The sequence below is a fragment of the Triticum dicoccoides genome, chromosome 6B, assembly GCF_002162155.2.
Source record: "Triticum dicoccoides isolate Atlit2015 ecotype Zavitan chromosome 6B, WEW_v2.0, whole genome shotgun sequence".
Classification (NCBI taxonomy): Eukaryota; Viridiplantae; Streptophyta; class Magnoliopsida; order Poales; family Poaceae; genus Triticum; species Triticum dicoccoides.
The window spans coordinates 598,984,622-599,005,215 of record NC_041391.1 but is presented as its reverse complement, the minus strand read 5'-3'; the positions used below and the strand labels follow the sequence as shown (position 1 = coordinate 599,005,215).

Below are 20,594 nucleotides of genomic sequence, written 5' to 3'. Positions count from 1 at the left end.
AAATGATAAGTGCCACACGTGTGGCACGAAGTAACACCGTCATGACGTTATAAAAGGGTTTCTCCCAGCTTCATTGATGAAACTCACAGGACATGACACTGCCACATCGACCAGAAGTTTGAGCAGTTTCTCATCCTGATCAGGACCGAAACATTTAGCCGATCAAAGGCTCCACACGGGGTCATTGGTAATAACAGAGACTGTCCACCTGCTACTCTTCGACAATGTTTTTTTTTTCTTGGGCAATGTTGGTGCCCAACCATGCGATCGGCGGAAGACCTCCTGCGCGTCTTCCTTCACAAGTTCATCCACTCGCCGCATCACCTTTTGCACCCTTGGTTTCCTAAACGAAAGTAGAGAATCGCTCCAGCAGCCAGTGGTGAGCCAAACGACAAACATGGTAAATAATCCCACAGGGATCGGATCAGCAGGAAGTTTGTTCTAAAAACGAGCCGCATTTTCGAGTCTTCCATCAAGCCCGGCACAAAGCAATCAAAAAGATTTTGGCTGTCCCTTTTTGCCCACCATGAAAGTGATTACTCTCCAACCAGACCAGTTGTTTCAGGTGGAGTACATTGGAAAATCCCCCACACAAATGTGGCAAAAGGGAGAGAAAGGAAATAAGTAGCCTCCCCGTGGTCGATCGCGGCGGCGCTATAAAGAGCAGGCCAGGGGAGCTGGAGCTTCCGGACCTGGCATGGCTTCTAGACCAACAACCGCGCGGCGCAGGGTCCCTCTTCCTTGCGCGCGCGCCCAATCGAACGATACGTACGACGCAAGCAACCAACACCAACTCAACCGCGCGCGCCCTGCCAGTCGTCCACGTACGGCCCTTTCCCGCGTCCGATCGATCGTCGACGTCATTCACACCCTAGGAGAAGCCCTTTTTTGCTCACTCGCGCGCGCACAATAACGCACGGCCCGGCGTTGGTTACAGCGTGCGCCGTGCATGCGAATTGAACGCACCGCCTTTTCCTAGCTCCCATCCCATCCCGCCTCGCGGCGCGCCAGCGGGCCAACTCCCCGTGGCCTTTACGCCACGCCTCTATATAAGCCCGGTGCGGTGGTCGATCAACATCATCCACCACAACGGAAGCAACAGCCGGCGATCGAGACAGCAGCCAGAGGCTCACTTGGCTACTGCCGCTAGTCGCGATCACAGCTCAGGCTTAGCCACTCGGTCGACATGGCCTGCAAGTCGGCGTCCCTGCTGATCCTCGCGGCGCTGGTGGCCGCCGCGGCGTGCTCGGGCTTGGCAACGGCGCGCGACGTCCCGGCAGTGAAGGAGGATGCGGTGAAGCGGCCAGAGACGTTCCAGGAGGGGACGGTGCTGATCCCGGGGATCGGGCGGTACGAGCTGGGCAGCCACTACAGGCCGGACATCGGCGGGCTGGACCACAGCATTCCGGCCGCCGCCAACGGGCAGTTCATCCCCGGCGCCGACGACACCTGGGTGCCCAACCCCGGCTTCGAGGTGCCCAACCCCTTCCGCCCCGCAGCCACCACGGAGTCCCCCTGATGGATCGAGCCGGCCGGCCGGGCAGCACGTCGTCCACGTTACGCCCATCGATCGATGGGTAGCTACTAGCCTGCTCTAAATCAGTTTCCGCTAGCTTTTGGTTGCTATAATAAAAATAGCTACTAGCATGCGTATGCATGTATTAGCGACTGCGTGCGAGCGCGCTGTCGACGTTTTGTGTGTGATCGGAGAGTGTGCCTGTATGGGTATGCATGGATGCGTAGGAAGGAAGCATCCATCGCATACCTCGCTTTTCTTTGTTGTTGCCAATAATGTGTTTTCAGTTCAATGTATTCCTTTTTAGTTCGATAAATTAATGATGAAGTATTATGCATGATGAAGCCTTGCTATGTTAGCCACACACAAAAAAAAAACAAGCTTGTATAGATGAAAGAAGATCCATTGCTCGGTCCAATCATAGTGAAAACCTGAATTTGATCCTCGTTTAGAAGGGACGCTATTTTCAGGGAGCAGCCACCTATTTAGTAGGAAGGAGGGGTGAGACTTTCTAGGGACTAGCGACTTTTTAATTGGGAATAAAAAAATTCTAAGACTTGTAAACCAAACATCGCCCTGATAACAGCTTTTCTGGGAGTGTAATGTTTTAGATGGATAATCTAGTTGACACTCATTTTTTAGATAGTAGATTTCTATTGCTCAGTGCTTCATATGGCAAATGTAAGCTCCATGTTAATATTTCGAACCATGCAACACGGAAGTACAACACAGTCCTAAGACAGAAAAGGAAAACGATAGTTTAAGCATGCCTCTTGTGTACATGCGTTCAAGACGATAACCCACACGCGTCCTTGAGAAAGCCACCGCCTACCCCAGCAACTGGCACGCAACGCCAACAGACCAGAGCTGAATTTAACGCATAAGGTTAACTTAGACAAGATTGATGACCAAGTTTCACGTACAGTAGCAATTAGTGATGTAACCTCACAGAGCAATTCAAGCGCATCATCAATAGGCGCGCCATAACACAGCCGCTTAGTAGCATACCATTTGTAAACGAGTCCGGCAGCACAGCTAGTTCAGTAGTTCATAGCCTACGTAGTTGGGCAAAAGATGCAACTACAAGTTTCCAGCGACGACACCAATTTTTTTCTACCTCGCTATGGCTGACCACCTCGCCGGGCACGTCCACGTCCGCGCCCAGCTTCTCGAGAACGGCCCCTGGAAGAGGAAGGCTGTGAAGTGCTTGTCCGTACAAGTCTATTTTGTCTGTTTGTTCTGTTTTGTATTGCTCTCTCCGTCAAGTTGATTGTTCTCCCCACAGTCTCTGCTGCAGTACCGGGATTCTGTTGGTCAGAAGATGCGCCAGCAATGGCTAGGTTTGAAGGGGAAGGTTCACGTACAGGGGATGCATCAGTGGTTCTGCTTGGTGATGCATCCGCTCCGCCTGACTGTGCTAGAGGGCTTTGGTCTGGCTCCACCTCGGCAAGTTCAGCAGTACCATCACCTTCTACAATCTCCTCTGACATGTCTGCATCGCTCTTTGCTGCTGCCCCACTTGGAGATGCTGCCCTGAAAGCATCACTTGCTTGCTCACCAATATCCAAGGGACTGCTATCTGATTGTTGTTCGGGTTCATCCGGCAACTCCCCCTCCTCCCTCTCATCCTCAGCATCGGTGGCTGTAGTAATCTGGCCCTCTTCCTTCGCATCTTCGAGTTTCTGGTCTTCATCAAACGATTCCACTACTGCCTCTGACTTAAGCGGCACATCTTCCACAGCAACTGCATCACTGTCCATATTAACTTCAGCATCCTGGCCTTCGATGTCCATTGATGCACCTGTATATTCTTCCATGTCATCATTGTTACCCGCTTCATCATCCTTGATGTCCTCAACCTCTTCAATTGGCATGGAAGCCTGATCCGTGTTCATCTCTTCTCCAGCCTGTTGCTGCACATCTTGGTTGTTCATCGAAATAACCACAGGAGCCTCAGTGGTTACATCTTCAGGGGCCGATTGATCAGTTTTTAACTCACTGGAACTCTGTGCAGAATCCTCTTTAGGTTTCTTTGATGGAGGATTGGCATCATTAGCCTCTCCATGTGATGCATCATCTCTCATCTGCGATGATGGCATGAGACGTTTGCGACCAGAAGGCAATACAGACACACTGCCAGAAGTTTCACGCTCCAGTGATGGGCCACCTTTTTCCTGAACTACTGTGGAACCTCGTTCTGTCGACGTGCCACCTTTCTCCTGTACTGCAGAACCATCAACAGCTGGTGTAGCCGCATCAGCCTGGGGCTCTTCAATTCGTTCAAGACTAGGCCGAACGAGCACCCTTCTTGATCTGCGTTGTTCAGTACTTGGCTTGGGCAAAGAAGAAACTGCTTTCTCCTCCATCACTTTAACTTGAGCAGGCCTTGGCGGAGTAGCTACCTGCCGTCCTGAGGAAAAAGAAGATGGATTATTAACTCCCATACTTTAGGATGGGTAACAAAGTAGAAACAACCCCATTGTCAACTACCATTAAGTTGCGACCCTATGCCACCAAGCAACATGCCTGGTAAGTTCAGTATAATGCATTTCAAAACAATGTCTAATACTAACCCTATGCCACCAAGCAACATGCCTGGTAAGTTCAGTATAATATTGCAATTTCAAAACAATGTCTAATACTAACTTTTGCGATAAATAACCGTCATTTTCAGGACCAAATGCATGCGCCTAATCAATTATATGATCTTGCTGCATTTGTTTTAACTACTTAATTCCCATCCTCAGAAGAATAGAAAGAATGAAGAGGGGAGCACCTGTCGCAGCTGCGTCAACAGTGGGAGTTTCAATAGGTGGTGTCTGGCTAGTTGAACCATCTTGGAACGGGCTAGGAGACTCCTCCATTTTTTTAGCCGCGAGGAAATATGAACGGAACTGCTCCTCTACTGCTGATCCAGACGGGATTTGAGATGATTGTCCAGAATAATGCTGCAGAAAATGCACATCGACTTTCAATTATGATCAGAAAGATAATTAAGGATAAATGTGTTAGGTCCCTAAAATGAGCAGAGCTCTGTAATTAAAAGTATATATGCTGTGACTTCCATAACCAACAGAAAAATAAATGGATATTTAAGATAAACTATACCTCAATCACCTCCTTCACAGCCTGCCGGTGCTTCTCAATCGATTCCTCTATTTGTTTTTTCTCCTGTAAACGATATTTGAAAAAATCAATTGGATGACACTTAAAAAACACCCTTTTGGTAAGAACTTACGAAGGCAAAACATATCAAGCCTTAAAAAAATGTCCACTGATTTATAAACATTGAAGATTCTTTAGACTTTTCTTAATATATTCCTTTACAACATTTTAGATAAATTCCAAATTAAAAGCATAAAAAATAGTTATAACAATGCTACATGACATGACTGGCTGACGTTTGTTTATCATGTGTAAACTGACAATGTGGCAAAGCACTACGAATGGGAAAATCCATCGAGAATGAGCACGAGGAAGATATGTACCTTTGATAGATTTTGAACAGCAACGTAGAAAATATTCTCAGCCTTTTTGCGGTTTGCCTTTTCTTTCTTGAGATCATCTCTCTCCTTCTCCAAGATTTTTTCCAGTGTCTGTTAATACATTCAAGTTAGAAGCAGGAAGAAATGTTTTAATGCCATTTAAGCTCAACATGCTAACCTGTATCCTGATGTCCTTCTCTTTTACGGCCTGAACATTTGATGTTTCCATCGGCATTTTCTGACCTGCTATAGTACATCAGATTTAGAACTAAAGAAATTGCAGATATCAATTGACATGAAAGAGAAAGAACGTCAAATTACTTGATTTAAGATCTTCAATCTGCTTCAAAAGGCTTTTATTTTCTTTTATAAGATCCGCCTTCTCTCGCATTAACAATTCAACCTTTTTCTGCATCATTAAATAGGGTCACATAATAACACATGAAAATGGCACTCAACTCTTGACCTCGCAACAGAAAAAAAGGAGGAGATCCTAACCTTGTAGGTGAAGGTAATCTTCTTCTGTTTATCAATTTCAGATTTCAGGCTAGCCTATGGAACAGAAAGGTATATTAATACAGCTGAGAATATGAAGTCATAATATTGGTATCACAAGGATTAATAAATTCAAACCTCAACATCATTCAGCTTCTTTTCCCTAGCTCCCAATTCAGACTGACAGCCAGCAAGCTTCTCATCTAAATTTCTTATGGCAACGTCCCTCTCGGAAAGAAGATTCTTTGCACGCTCAAGCTCAACTGAATTCTCTCTCAAGGTTGACTGTTAGGCACAAGAAATAAACAATAGAAGTTAGTTGACACTACACTTAGATAGCATGTTAATCAATATAAGTCTGTGGTCTGAAATTGTCTCCTTGACACTACACTTAAATGGCATGGCTCGGGATTACATGGCTAATGTGTGTACTCGTACTCTAGAAAGAAGACACTGCACATGGATGGCAAAACACTTATATCCACAAGAAAATAAAAGATTTTTAAAATTTATGCCAGTAGTCCAAAAGAGTATCACTACTACTTTCTGAACTGAAATGGGGTTTTGCAGCATATGATACAACACTAACAATTGTGTGCAGCTTAAGGCAAAATGGGCGGGCTGCTATGCTCTCCCAAAATAGAAAAATAGTATCATTTCAAGTACTTGTGAAGGGAATGTCAAGGGACACATTTGTTTTTTAAAAGAAAGATTTAAAAGTGATATCTCAGAATTATGGCACTACAGAGAAAATAAAACCACTGACTTTGACATTTTGAAGTTCACCCTTCATGGTCTCATATGTGTTCAAATCGACGCCTCTACTGTTTTCAACCAACTGCAGAAGACAGTAAAAGTTCAGAACATAACTGCAACTTCAGAAGAGTCGAACTATAAATATCTGATATACTGGTGTCAATGATGTTAGGGCATGAAGAAAACATTAACTTAGACCATCTGAATGAAGAAATACAATACAGCACAAATTGAGCACCTCATCACTGTTTCCCTTTTTTCCAATACCTACCCTTTTTCTGTGCCACACAGCAAGCCACTAAATCAATCAACTTCCACCGCTTATAACACCACCTGACAGCTAAATTGAAAGCACACATTTTTCACTGCTGAATACGCTCCCATTATTCCCTTGTTAAGACTGCCCCCAGATTTTAAGGGAGGTTGAATCGGGGTGACATGACTGACTAGACTATCATCACCAAGTCCACAACTTGGTATCCATGCACTTGGACGGATAAAATTTATTATATCATGACAGTAAGCATGCACATTCACTTGGACGGATATATTCAGAATGATTCGAGAAACAATATAGTGGTACTTAATACAAAAAATTATATCTGAGGATGTGTCAGACTATACAATGGTAGCAAAATGACCAATAACATACCTCAGAAATCCTTTGGTTGAGATTTGCTATTTCAGTCTTCTTCATGTCTAGATCTTTTGTACATACTTCAGCATATACCTGTTTCTCCAGTAGAATTTTATTCAACCTTTCAGCCTCTATTTTAGCTTTGTTAACTTCCTCACGGAATTTCTGTAGAGAGAAAATCAAGAAACGTATGACTATAGCACATACAGCTATTGGCCATACCAAAACAAAATAGACAATACACCATCATTAGCTGACCTGGCATTCTTCAAAATTGTGTCGGTTCTCCTCTCTAAGCTGTATGTTGCTTTCACGAAGCAAATTAATTTCTCTAACCTGAGCAAAATCCATTTCAAAAACAACAGGGAAAATGAGATACATATATAAGGCACCAAGAGGAAATGTGCAAATGTGTTGAAAATTCACAAGGTAGAATGGCACCTGGAGTTGCAGCGACTTGAATTCTTCATCCTTGAACATCGATGATCTTGCACTATCAGCTTGACTGCGGAGCAAGTCCTGTGCCTCCTTGCTGGACTTCAATGCACTTTCCAGCTATACAAGCAACAGAATGAAGTGCATCTGATTACAAATAACAATGACCTTATATACTTCAGCTTTAAGGGCAGAAGGGATTTGCCAGGCTTCATCCACATCACACATAATTTGCCAATCATATAGCAGAAATCAAGTATAGAAGGGACAGTTCTCTCTCAAAATAGACAAACAAATGGCATCACGTAAAATGTGTCAACCGGTAATCATATAGCTGAAATCATGTTTAAATATTGGTCCCCACTTCACACAAACAAACTGATTAAAACCATGCCACTTAGTACAAAAAAACGTACAAGCACAGTGAAAGAACAGGAGCACATGCAATCGGTAGTCATATAACTGAAATCATGTTTAATATTGTTCCCACTTCACACAAACTGATTAAACCATGCAACTTAGCTTGCGCAGAAAACGTATATGACCACATGCAATGATCATGCATCCTGCAGTGCAGTACTCATAGTTGGCAAGTATTTTAAGCAAGAGGGGCAAACTTAACACACCTCTATCTGAAGCCGTGATTTCTCCTGCTTAAGCAACGATATTTCTGTTTCTGCCTGAAATAGTTAACTGAATAAATACCACCCACAAGAAATAACATAATGTAGTAATAAAGGCGGAATCTTGCACTCACTATTTCCTTTGATCTGCGCAAGTAGCTGACAACGCCATGCAAATCATCCTCTCCATGTGAGTCGGTTCGTTGCGATGAAAGCCCAGCAATACCCCGTTCTTGCTCAGCTAATCGAATGTGCAAAGCTTCTAGTCGGTTGTGTAGAATCTTATTCTGCACGTGAAATAAAATGTTACCCAAGATAGTCATAATGAATAACAAGCAGATAACTAAACCATATGGTCACGAACTGATCAACACTGAAATGGGCAACCAAGGAACTGCCAGAAACACACTGTTCCAAGAATTACCAGAACCAATCAGATATATTTTTATTTTGAGAACCCAATACCTAGACTTAAGATAAGCAGCAGGATTTTAACAAAAATAAGCATTACTAAAGAAAAACTTCTTACATAGTACAAGAACAATCATATAGTAACAATGGCAAGCTAAAAAACCTGATCATTTAGCTCGCTATACTTCCGAAGGGCCTCATCCTTTTCTTTCACCAACTCTATCTTTTCTTGCTCACCAGACGTTCTTAGAGCATCCTGAAAATATTACATGTTATTTTTTTACAGAACTAGCTAAGATGGTGCAACTAAGCAAATCACTGTTTTTATGCATCTAACTGCGTGTAATCTACAAATGCAACAGAATTTTCCCAAGAAGAAACCGTGCAGCCAAATTCATACTATGATGTAGAGATTGTAAACATAGATAAAGGGAACAGAATCGATTATTATTCAAAATTGCATAAGTTAAGTTAACCAGCCAAACGTATATGAAATCAAAACATGCCCCCACTAACCAAGAAAATGAGCGATATTGCTCGATCAGGTAAACCTGGAGTACAAAATTTTAGAAGTATCTGCCAGGTAGGACAATATTAACAAAACCAGAGCAGCAAGGGCTTAGAAGTTATTCTTCAGGATTTTTAGGAGAAATGTAGTCTACGAGCACAGCGGTAATATTTTCCAAACAAAATCTGCAGAGTAGGGCAATATTCTGAAGAATGGCACCTGCTGTCAAGATATGTAGCTCACTAATATCACCAGCAACTGAAGAATTAATCAAGAATTAAGTACACTAACTACTTAAACTTGAATGGAGTGTTTCAACATAGCAGCAAGGTCTTTCAAATGAACCAGCTAGATATGGAAATAAGGATTAGAAGCCTCAACCAAATTCCTTCTAAAAGAACAATTACCTACTACCAAAAGAATAGATCAATGTTAAGTCAATCTTGAGAAACTCTGAAGTCCATATGTTTCACCGCAAATTGCCACTTGTGACAAAAGAGTGCTTGGCAAGCCAGATTCCTATGGCAACCCCATACTCCTCTCAAGGAAAAAGGTAACAGCATTACAGGTATACGTTATGGGCTTTTGGCTAAAACACATGTATAAATAGTACAATCGAGGCTACAAAAGTGGGTGATGCCACAACTTATACCTGTAATGATGTAACCTTCTTGACATGCCACAACTTATACTTGGCCACAAGCTAAACTTTAACCCAAAAAGGTAAAATTCACCAAAAGCCAAAAGGCACAAACTAATCAACCGTTTTGGCCTAACAAAGCATGAATAGTATGTACTCTAGCCTGACAAAATATGAATAGCATGTACTCCACAAAGCCAAAGCGCGAAACAAAATAACAGAGTCCAAAGAATTTTGAGTGTCATAATTTACATTTTCAGCCTTGTGTGCATCTGCTGTTTGACGAAGCTTTGCCATTTCTTGCTGCAATGAAGACAGTTGCTTAGAAGTATTTGTCAGCTCCTGTATTGTTTCAGATTGCAGGATAACCTACAAGGAAGACATAAATATATGTTATACCAGAAGCAAAATTTTAATTCAGGTTCGTCGTAGGCATTAAAGAAAAGGTATGAAAGGTGAATCAATCCTGCAAACATAGTTTATTTCTGCAAACTTAATTTTGTTCCTATACTTACCATAGGTTCAATTCTGGTAGCAAGTAAGTGAGCAATTATATGGTTTAGATTAACTATTGCCATTAATGTGAAGGTAAGGATCTTAATACACAATACTCGATGAAATCATGGTTAAAACAGTCTGAAACTTAGATAACCAACATACAAACAGATTTACAAACATCATGCATAGTTGTTTTATGACACCAAATCAACAAATGTCACCACATTTTAGTCAGTTGGAGAGACGCATAGAACTTTTCGGAGTTTATTATAACAACATTAATTAATCCAAATAACTATAACACCAGAACCTAAAAGAGTACCCACATGATACAATGATTGTTACTTAATGAAGAGTAGACAAGTCTCCACTGAGAAAATGGTTTAGACCAAAGACGATAAGGGGCCAAGAGGCTCCAGCCATAAAACTGCCCTTCATGGCACACGCGACAACACAAAATGACACTTGGTATTCTAAGTATACTCATGGCAAATATTCATTTAGATTCTCAAATTAAGCTTACTAAGAAATGAAAACAGGAAAATAGGGTAATACCTGCCGCTCGTAGTTGTCTTGCGCGCTACGCCAACGCTTACACTGCTCATCAAGAGCACTCTTTGAGGAAGCCAATTCAACTTCCAAGTTCTCAATCCGCAATCTGTCAGAGAATTAAAACATTGGATCAACCAAATCTGCAAAAAAAAGAACACTGCATCCATGCCTATTTATTGAGAGTCCAACTGCTTACACTTTCTGGGAAACTTCATTCCTCAGGATCGTAATGTCATTCATAAGAGCAGTGATATCCTTCTCTTTAACTTCAATTGCACTGGCAGCTTCTTCACACTTCATCACATAGCTTTTCTCAAATTCAGACAACTTACTTCTCAACTTAGCGATCTCATCTTCCAGGCTTCTTTTGGCCATTTCGGACTACCAAAAGTAAAAGAATTTTAAACACACACAAAGTAAAGTACATGAGACTTCAATAGAAAGAAAAAAATAAGACAGTTTTTAATACCTCAGTTTTGTAATCCTGGTATGCCGATTCCATTTGCTTCAATGCAACTTCATTTGAGTTTGCAATTTCTTTGTACTGTACAGGAACATATTTATGACTCAAATAGGTCAGCGAATAAATGTATTTATAAGGTTAATTTCATAGGAAAGAAATATTAGCAAAATCGCAGGAGATGGTAGAACCTGAAGCATATAGTTTTTATTTGCTTGTGCTTCCTCCTTGCATTTTTCCAACTCCTCTTTCAACCGGAAAAGCTCATCATTCACCTACAGGAATGAACATTAAAACACCAAACACGTGAATAATCCAAAAATGGCCCAGTAAAAGCTGCATGAAGGTGGTAGAATATAGACTATAGAGGGCCTAAAATATTCCAGATGCCAAGATTCAGTGCTGAACTCAAAGAGATACCAGTGGCATGGATCCATTTTTGAAGAAAAACAAGCATATCACATTTGACCCTTTACCATAGTATATAAACAATAGGTCAATAGCAGATGAAAGCTAACTCACCTCATTTACTGCTGAGTTATCATGACCACCGTCCCTAAATATGATCTATAACAAGATAAAAGCAGGATGAGATTTTTTTTTTCTTGGAAAGAAAAAATAAATCAGGTGAGGCCTTATAACCTAAATAACTTTAAAAAGTAATCAGCATCTTGAAGAAGATAACATAAGTAAAAATGTCCAGAATACTGCATGTTTTCTAAGTACACTTGATAAGACATGCAATAATATGGAGACTGATTCCAGGAGAGTTCTTTAGCAGGCAGGCTGTTTTGTCATAGTTCTCACAGACCTTTTCGGGCATTCCACCAGCAACAACATGCAACCTAAACTAAGGATAATGTTTGCTCATGTATAAAACAACTGTCATAAGAAGCTCAAACTCACAAGGGCAATGTGTCCATCAAAGCATCACATAACAACTACTACAGTGTTAGGGACAATTGCAATTTGGTCACTATTACAGAATGGACTAATAGTCAAATTGAGATGATTTACTAAAGACACATTCCAGAAACCAACAGAATTAGACGAACCACAACATATAATCAAATTTTGGCACTTGAAGTTTTTTTAGCAAGTCTTTTTAGGGGAGAGGCCTAATTGAAATACATTGCCAAAAACGGTTCTTCACAAAAATTTAAATGAACCTGGGCACCCACACAAACTATAAATAGGAGACAGATCTAATCAACTAGTTCACTTGACAAGCCATCAGTTACTCCTTGGGAGACACTGGCTTTTAACCATTATAACTATATAGATGTGCAAATAACAGTCTACACTCTGTTTTCATTAGGCAGACATCAAATATGCACACACTAAACGTTCCAACAACCCAAAGTAAACAGCTCATTAATTAGGCAGACCATCAAATATGCACACCAAATGTTGCAACAACCCAAAGTAAACAGCGCCTTATATACAACATTTTCTTATTGCCAACATGCGATTTTGGGTGGGTGGAAGTTCTTAAAATCAGTTTTGGACTGGCTAGTATTTACCCTTTTTGATTTGAGTTTCGCCTCCAGATCAGTACACTTTGCCTACAAAATATACAAGTCAAAACAGTCAGGTGATGCGCTCAAAACCTTGGTAAACAATTTATTTGAACGAACCTCTGCAACAGCAGCCCTCGCCTCAGCATCACTAGAAGCTTTCCATGAGCTCTGTAACTCTTGTCTCATATCCTCTACCTGCTTCATGCAGCCCTCAAAGGCATTTTTCTTGTCAAGTGCCAGGACGCGAACATGATCTCGTTGCTCTTGAACCTCCTTCTTTAGTTCAGCCCAGTCTCTCTACAAAACCGTTTAGATTTAAAATAACCACGTACATGTAGAGTTGAATGAACAAAATCAAGCAATATATTCCTAGGCTCTGCTGATATCTTGCAATCATAGTGTTGACAAAACAAATCCAAGGTAGTTATGAAGCCTAAAACAGAAGTGGCAATGCACCATAGCTGCTGAGATAAACTATTACCTCTAGTCGCTTGATGTACTCCTGTTGATTTCTCCTTTCCATTGACCTTGCATTCTAAATTATCGACAGGTTAACGAAGAGGCACACAAAATTCAAACGTTTTAATACATCTTAAACACAACATACCTCTTGAACCTCGTCAGTAGTATGTATTGTGTCAATGGTGGCCTGCGATGCAATGTATCTCAGAAGAAGAAGAAAAGGTGAAAGGAAATTTTAAGAAAACGCACTAAAGATCCCTGATTACAAACAATATAAACTTACTTCAATGTTACAAAGAACATGGAACTTAATTAGATTTGCTGAGATTACAAATCAATACAAAAGCTAAAATAACTTGCTATTTCATGCAAAATAAACTATATACATTTATAACATAACACAACAGAAAATGCTAATATCAAGTTGCCTGCCCATAGGCAGGTATAATAGAAAATTGCATCGCTAACACAAGGATAAAGGATGGTTGTACAAAAGAACAGAACTTGCATGGTTATAACACAAGGACAAAGGATGGTGTACACACAAAAAATATCATATTTTCAGCAACACCATCATATCAGCAGCTAAATGGTAAAATATGCAAAAAGAAACATAAGAAAGAAGCCATGAGATAAAATTTTAAAGTAATGATCATTGAGAAAAAAAACCTGCAGACGGTGCACTCTCTCAGACAAACTGTTGACTTCATCCAAAGATCTTCTCTCTGACTTCACTAAAATCTCTTTTTCATGCTTTAAAATAGACACCTAAAAATTGAAAACTTGTGTCAGGGTTCAGCATTTTATAACTGTTCAAGGGATGCGATAAAATCTAACATACCTCCATTGACAGTTTCCTTGAGCTCTCCTCTAAAGCTTGCATAGAATCTGAACTTTCACGGAGTCTTTTTTCGTAATCAACTACTAAATGCATCAACTCCGCATTTCTGAGTGAAACAGAATTAGCTTCCTTTCTCTGTATGTACGAATACTAGATTAGGATGAGTGTACACTTATCTTCTACTCCCTCTGTAAACTAATATATTTACGGAGGGAGTACTAAGTAACTGGAAATTCAAGGTGACACACCAATGTGAGGAAGGAGTTATGAAGAAAGAACCTGGTGATCAATCTCTGCCATGAACCCATTAAGCCGGTCTCGAGCAAAACTAGCTTCCAGCACTGCCTTGTCACGCTCAGATCGCAAAGACATAAGCTCAGTCCTAAAAAAATGATAGCCAGTATTGGTCAGATATTCAATTTCAAGTAAAGCCAGAAAGAGCATCACATAATGGGCCTGTATAAGTAGCCATCTACAACTGTAGTAAAAAGTTGTGAGAAATGTAGTCATGTGTCTGCAAATCTGCAGACCCAACTTCAACACAGTTGGCAAGTAAATATCATGACAAGCAGATTTCGCATAGTTTTTTCGTAACAATGTTTGGACCATTTAAATATGTTTTTGTCTAGAAAAATACAAAGGTAAGTTATGCATCACAAGTAAATCAGAATGCCCCAAGAAAGATGTCGAAAGAGCTTATTATGATGTTATGTTGCTTCCTAACCATCAATCTTGTTGTCAACTGAGAGAAAAGATAAAAATACTAGATGTTACCTACATCTAAGTATCTAACATTTTTCTACAGCTAACAAGGTAAGAAAGCAGAGGGATAACCTCAACTTGGTCAACTCTTCATCAAGTTTTCTGGCCCGCTCAGAGACTTGTTCATGTGTTTTCTTCGAGATCTCCTGGTCAAGATCAAATGGAATTCACAGTGAGAACAATCATTAGAACTGCATGGTAGTACATATGATTGGTCACTTGTTGAGAAGATCACCTGTGATCCTTCAAACAGCACCATCAGGTCCTTTCTGCCATCATCTAGAAAATAAAAAACAAAACCATGACTTCTATTTAATACTACGTTACTATAGCAGTAAGATGTACTAACTGCGTACACCACTTCCATCACCACAGCATGCCAGTCTAAACTGAAATCAACATACGGTTAACAGATCGAACCTTGCAGATTACTGGATATGTTTTCGATACTGAAACGAGTCTTCTGCTGTTCTTCACACAATTTCCTGTACATCGCAACCTAAAAAAGTCAACTATATTAGGGCCGATGTCACATGCAGCTTGTGGATGACATTTTGAAGAACAGGGAGTTTAACGTCAAAAGATATTCCGGGTCTTGACAAGATATGTAAGACGCACAGATCTATGAAGAGATTCAATCATTATTGCTTGTTCTTCAGATTTCTTCATAACTTTTTCAACTCTTGATGCAGCGTCATCTGTGATTCTCTTCAGCTCGATTTGGAAGCTCTCCTAAGAAGGAAAAAAGGGAAGATGCTTGACATTTTCCCATGGAAATAACAGAATGGACTGGTACTCACAAATGGAATATAAATATAAATTCAGATGTACGGAGCGAAGTTAAACATCATGCATACCCTGAGTTCCACGCCCTTATTTTCAAGATCGGTAGAGAGCATGTGAACTTTATTTCGAAGTTGAACATTTTGCTGAACGAGCCCATTAATATCATTAAATGTCATCTGCCCCAGATTATCAGATGGTTACATTACAGATAGAACAAGCGTGTGAAATGATGGTAAAATATAGTATTTGTAAGGATCAAAATGAGGCTTACATGTGCATGGTTATTATTTTCGGCATTAGACATGCCATTGCTTATGCTGGCAGAAGCAGCACCATGACCTACAACGGGAACACTAGAACCACAACGAAGCTGTACGTCTTGACATTCCTTTAAAAGAACAGCGACCTACAAATAATCAGAAGGTACAACATACAATTAACGAATCAAGTCCTCAAATATATAAATGATGTATCATCGATGCAATATACTATCTCACTTTGACCAACAATTAGTCCAATAGTATGTAGTTTAAGTTACACTAAATAGACGCCATTAGATTCATATCCAAACGCACTTCCGTATGATTATGATTGCCTGAGCATTGACTAAATAGTGCATGAGAGATATATGTAAAGCATGAATTAAGACAATCAAAATACGTCTTATATTTTGGAATGGATGGACTTTATATATATTATATAACATACTCAATGATAAAGTAGTATATATACTGTCGTAGGCTCGTATCATATCAGACGTGTGTGTAACTACACCCAGTAGTAGCATGCAATTTCCCCATATAAACTGCAGTTGTTTCACAATAGACAAGTTTGGATGACATCCACACTTTAAGTGGTGGGACGGCCATAACTAGGGCAATGCTTTGAAACAAAAATGTTCCACCAAAAATGTAGAAACAGTTAGTCAAACCAAAAATGTGCTAACTTAAACACTTGAGACATGTCTGCCTAATTTTCGGCATAACCACCAGGTGTAGCAACAACCCAAACATCCCTAAGGTAGTATTTGATAGTTTTGGAGTATCAAACCATGCGTGTCCCTTTTAAACGAACATTCTGCTACTCTATCTAACGGAAGCGAGTTCGATCCAATTCCATATAGTATTTCTTTTCGGTCAGGAGATACTCCAGAGTGGAGGTACTACACAGAAAATTCACTGTTAAGCACCTTCTCAGTGATAACTTATGGAACTATTCATGTGTCATTTGATTAGATTTGAATGGATCAGATTTAGAACAACTGGAGGACGAATGGACATTTCATGAGAGCCTCATAAATAGAGATATCAGTTATCAGGACTGCCATCACTTCAAGATTCTCTAAATCTTACCCACCAACAATGCACCCAATAATTAATGGGATAGTTGACAATGAGATGATAGCACTAATAATTGAGGTTAGCGCTAGAGATTTCACATATACATATTTTAATACAGTTTCGCAATTCCAATGAATGGAAGGAATATAACTAAAGGAATGTAGGGCTATGACTCACTTGTTTTTGCAGGTCATCTATCTCCTTGTTAGCAATAAAATGATCGCGTTCCCACCTTTTCAACTCCGACTGGAAGACACAATAATGTTAAAACCTCATTATAAGAAACTTAACAAGTTATAATACATGCATACCTTTAGATTCCTTATGGTATTCTCAAAATTATCATGCTCCAACAATGCCTGCTGCAATTTGTGATCCATTAGAGCATAAGCTTCAACCATCCTCTCATGCTCGGCTGACGTGAGAAAAAGGTTAAGCTTTAAATAGTGTGTCCAAATGGTTGAGCTTGTATAACAAAACAAACATCGTTGCAATGCTATCATATCATAAATGGTACTTATACTAAAAATTTACCTCGCTCATCTAAGATGAGTTCAGCCTTCTCCTCAATTTCATGTAAGACCTGTTATACAAAAGATAATTCAGTCTCTAATAGTAGACAGAATAAAGAAAAAGGATGCAGTACAAAAGAAATAGATTAAAAAAAGGCTAACGGTTGCTTCCTTCCTGAACAGGAATGATGATGCATTACAAGTACGAGTACATGATTATTGAATATTAACTACATGCAGTGTGTGTGTTATGCATTTCACAGATAAACTTCCTGCTATCCACTACTAATCCTAAAATAAGAAGTGTGAAGGAAAAGAAAAATGTTGGACGAGGCAGCATTGAGAAACTTCTTGTATTTTTCCATTTCTTACTTGATAGATGCTGTTTCAGAATGTATGCAGTAGAAATTTTAAAACATTGACCACTACATACAAATATAATATACCTTTTTTACAGCACCATTGTTTCAAATTGACCGATAACATAAATAAGAAAATAGTTTCTTTACAGCACAATTGCTTCAAATTACCACCCTTTCTAGAAACCATATGTACAAAATACTAGCAAAAACAAAAGAAAGTAAACATAAAACGTCCAGGTTTGGTTATGCTTCTCAAACATATACAGTTATCCAACTGGTTTTAGTTATACTTCTCAAACATAACAGTTATCCAACTGGTTTTAAAACAAAGATGTACTCCCTCCGTAAAGAAATATTTGAGTGTCTATATCACTAAAGTAGTGATCTAGACGCTCATATATTTCTTTACAGAGGGAGTAATTGCATATAGACGAAGTGTCAGTCAACACAGTTTGGTCAAATCATGTTGAACCATGTACGAGCTTAAATTCGGTCAAAGACATTGACAAGCAAAATTATGTACCCTTTCCAGAACCGCTTCAGCATGTCTCCTCCCAAACCTCTCATGGCGTAAAGCATCAGTGGCTTCTTGATATTTCTCATATATCTTAGCAAGCTGATCATGTAAAACAGGTTATCAAGCAACATTTGATTTGAGATATTAAAAGTGTGCAATGTTGGACAAAATATAATGAGTACAAGATATAAAACATACACTCCAGCCATCACGAAGAAGAGAAGCAGCTAATGCAGTTCCAGAAACACCACTAGGTACTCTTGGAACTATCATTAGGTCATTCCGATTTACATCATCAGAAAGTGACCTGCAAAACAGAGAACAAAGCGAAATTCAGATAATGGCAAAAACCAAAAGCTTTATCAATTATTTGGATTCCCTGCAAAATGTTCTCTCTTAGGACCGAGTTTTGATCTATACAGTATACTTATAAACACAACATTTATTTTTAATTTTTTAAGATAATTTTAATGTATGAACATTGGTAAAGATTAACATAGTAGGATGGTTTACACTGGATGTGACACACAGCAGATACCCCATTTAGAAAGATCTAGCTCAAATACTACGAAAATCCACCTAACAGAATGCACGTTAATGATGGCAAGCATGAGTGTAAAATAGAAGAAAATACACTCTTGGTGCCTATACAGTGATAGATCCTAGTATTTCAGAGATCTTACTAGACTACAGGGTCAGTGAGTTTTAGAAACCATACATTTCTTTCATGGGTGTATCACTTAAATCAGCGGGTTCTGCTGCAATGTTGGTGAATGGTACAAGGCTCATTTCACCAGACTTTCTTGAATTTTCCAAATCGAGTTCACACTTCTGTATCTTCTGCTTTAAGTTGGCAACTTCCTGCAAGGAAAGAAGAAAACAGAATAAGGTCCAAATCTCCACTACGATCCACTCACAGAATCCACTGAATTGGGTACAGAAAATAATCCCCAGATATACCATTTCAAGATCACTCTTGGCCAAGGTCTCCTTCCCAAGCTTTTCCTTGTAATCATCTTCAACTTGGGTCAAATGTGTCTGGTTTGCACAAAGAATGACAATTGAGCATAAGAGTTTCTATCCATAAAATGGGACAGAGAATTACATCCAAAGAAGATACACAAAGGCGTCACCTCCAAAGCTTTAATAACACCTTCAAGTTCCCCAGCCTTCTTTGACCATTCGCTAGAACTTTCTTTGTGAAGTTCAGCAAGTTTCATGACCTTGTTTTAGAGGGTTCAAATCAAAAGCTACTATTAGAGATGAACAGCACTACTGTAAATAACATCATCGCTTCATAACTGCAAATTGCCAACGGCAAGGGGCTAGACCATACACATACAAGGTAATGGGATCATTGCAAGGTTTCTACTCCCTCCGTTCCAAAATAGATGACTCAACTTTGTACTAACTTTAGTACAAAATTGGGTCATCTATTTTGGAACGGAGGGAGTAACTGTAAAGAATGAGTCTTAATCAGGTAGAGAACTTCTATATCAAGTACAAGAATTTACAATCAAGCTGTGACAGTAGTCATATCAAAACACTTAAGCAGGCATACCAAATAAATTTGGCCGTCTACTTGGCTAGACAGGCACGCCAAGGTGGGCAAGATAATAATGGGTATTAGATAAGCCAGCCATGAGTTGAACTTGTTTCTCAAAAGAAATGCACAACTTTCATTGGTCAAACTTCAAATCCAAGGGCGACGACCGACTCTCGTGCAAACCAAATATGTATGACGGCATAACAGATACTCCTCTGTAAACTTCTATAAGACGTTTTAGGTCACTACTTTAGGGGTAATAGACAATCTAGCATTAACAAGCACACAGCCCATGCCCCCTGATATGCAATTCACAACACCAGAGGTTGGCCAATTCTTTGCCAAGAAAGATAACTCTAGCATCCCATCTGGCTACGCTACGTGTACGATTGAGCTCCATGATCATGCTCAATGCATGGTGGGACTGCAAGCAGAGGGACTCCTGCGTATTTCGTGAGGAGCCCCAGCGGTGCCAGGCCAGCTGGGCACAATCAACTATGAGACTCCTGATTAGGTCAAGGCCGGGGATAAGAAGCTGCAAATGCTTCTGCTCTCTGACTTAGCTTAGTAATTTGTTCAGGCAAATATTTTTCCCCTATATATCAATATAACAAGGTGCAATGCTTGTTGCTTTTTCTCAAGAAGAAGATAAACATACTTGGGGTTCAATTGGCTTAGACAATTTCTGTGAAGCTGAATTCCTTATACTAGAGCACATAATGAACATAGATCTACAATGCCTTCTAAGACTAGTACTATGTGTCGTGTGCCAAAGCGAAATTACTATCAAGGAGCTCGACAATTTCCAAATCGTCAAAATATAAAGTGAGCAAAGCAAATTGGAAGAGCATCTAGGATATCTGATACTACTAAGAAGGCAATTGCACATCTAGATACAAGTAATAAGATGAGATAAACTTAATAGACAGC

General features: G+C 39.9%; 2 protein-coding genes across 3 annotated transcripts in view; one reads left to right on the top strand and one right to left on the bottom strand.

Moving 5' to 3' along the window:
- The first annotated feature begins 1,065 nt into the window (after positions 1–1,065).
- Positions 1,066–1,860, top strand: LOC119326720 (putative cell wall protein). Its single transcript, XM_037600341.1, has one exon. The coding sequence runs from the start codon at positions 1,187–1,189 to the stop codon at positions 1,517–1,519; it is 333 nt and encodes a 110-aa protein (XP_037456238.1). The 5' UTR covers positions 1,066–1,186; the 3' UTR covers positions 1,520–1,860.
- A 398-nt stretch (positions 1,861–2,258) lies between these two features.
- LOC119326589 (nuclear-pore anchor-like) overlaps positions 2,259–20,594 on the bottom strand; it is a 21,481-nt gene continuing 3,145 nt past the window's right edge. Inside the window, exons 7-48 of one of the 2 annotated variants that reach the window (XM_037600212.1) lie at positions 19,252–19,349; positions 19,079–19,156; positions 18,837–18,979; positions 18,317–18,425; positions 18,125–18,217; positions 17,262–17,310; positions 17,039–17,142; positions 16,905–16,973; positions 15,659–15,793; positions 15,459–15,563; positions 15,220–15,333; positions 15,022–15,100; positions 14,837–14,880; positions 14,674–14,747; positions 14,119–14,221; positions 13,840–13,974; positions 13,668–13,766; positions 13,144–13,185; positions 13,018–13,071; positions 12,654–12,833; positions 12,540–12,581; positions 11,539–11,583; positions 11,208–11,291; positions 11,026–11,100; positions 10,753–10,937; positions 10,560–10,662; positions 9,759–9,875; positions 8,522–8,614; positions 8,082–8,234; positions 7,951–8,004; positions 7,331–7,444; positions 7,148–7,225; positions 6,905–7,054; positions 6,263–6,334; positions 5,635–5,781; positions 5,500–5,553; positions 5,323–5,410; positions 5,180–5,244; positions 5,005–5,112; positions 4,625–4,687; positions 4,293–4,464; positions 2,259–3,926 (exon numbers count right to left, since the gene is read on the bottom strand). In XM_037600212.1, coding sequence (XP_037456109.1) covers positions 2,638–3,926; positions 4,293–4,464; positions 4,625–4,687; positions 5,005–5,112; positions 5,180–5,244; positions 5,323–5,410; positions 5,500–5,553; positions 5,635–5,781; positions 6,263–6,334; positions 6,905–7,054; positions 7,148–7,225; positions 7,331–7,444; positions 7,951–8,004; positions 8,082–8,234; positions 8,522–8,614; positions 9,759–9,875; positions 10,560–10,662; positions 10,753–10,937; positions 11,026–11,100; positions 11,208–11,291; positions 11,539–11,583; positions 12,540–12,581; positions 12,654–12,833; positions 13,018–13,071; positions 13,144–13,185; positions 13,668–13,766; positions 13,840–13,974; positions 14,119–14,221; positions 14,674–14,747; positions 14,837–14,880; positions 15,022–15,100; positions 15,220–15,333; positions 15,459–15,563; positions 15,659–15,793; positions 16,905–16,973; positions 17,039–17,142; positions 17,262–17,310; positions 18,125–18,217; positions 18,317–18,425; positions 18,837–18,979; positions 19,079–19,156; positions 19,252–19,349 — 5,258 coding nt within the window. In that variant the 3' untranslated portion in view covers positions 2,259–2,637. Of the gene's footprint in view, positions 3,927–4,292; positions 4,465–4,624; positions 4,688–5,004; positions 5,113–5,179; positions 5,248–5,322; positions 5,411–5,499; positions 5,554–5,634; positions 5,782–6,262; positions 6,335–6,904; positions 7,055–7,147; positions 7,226–7,330; positions 7,445–7,950; positions 8,005–8,081; positions 8,235–8,521; positions 8,615–9,758; positions 9,876–10,559; positions 10,663–10,752; positions 10,938–11,025; positions 11,101–11,207; positions 11,292–11,538; positions 11,584–12,539; positions 12,582–12,653; positions 12,834–13,017; positions 13,072–13,143; positions 13,186–13,667; positions 13,767–13,839; positions 13,975–14,118; positions 14,222–14,673; positions 14,748–14,836; positions 14,881–15,021; positions 15,101–15,219; positions 15,334–15,458; positions 15,564–15,658; positions 15,794–16,904; positions 16,974–17,038; positions 17,143–17,261; positions 17,311–18,124; positions 18,218–18,316; positions 18,426–18,836; positions 18,980–19,078; positions 19,157–19,251; positions 19,350–20,594 lie in introns of those variants that run through there. The other variant, XM_037600211.1, reaches the window with a different exon arrangement.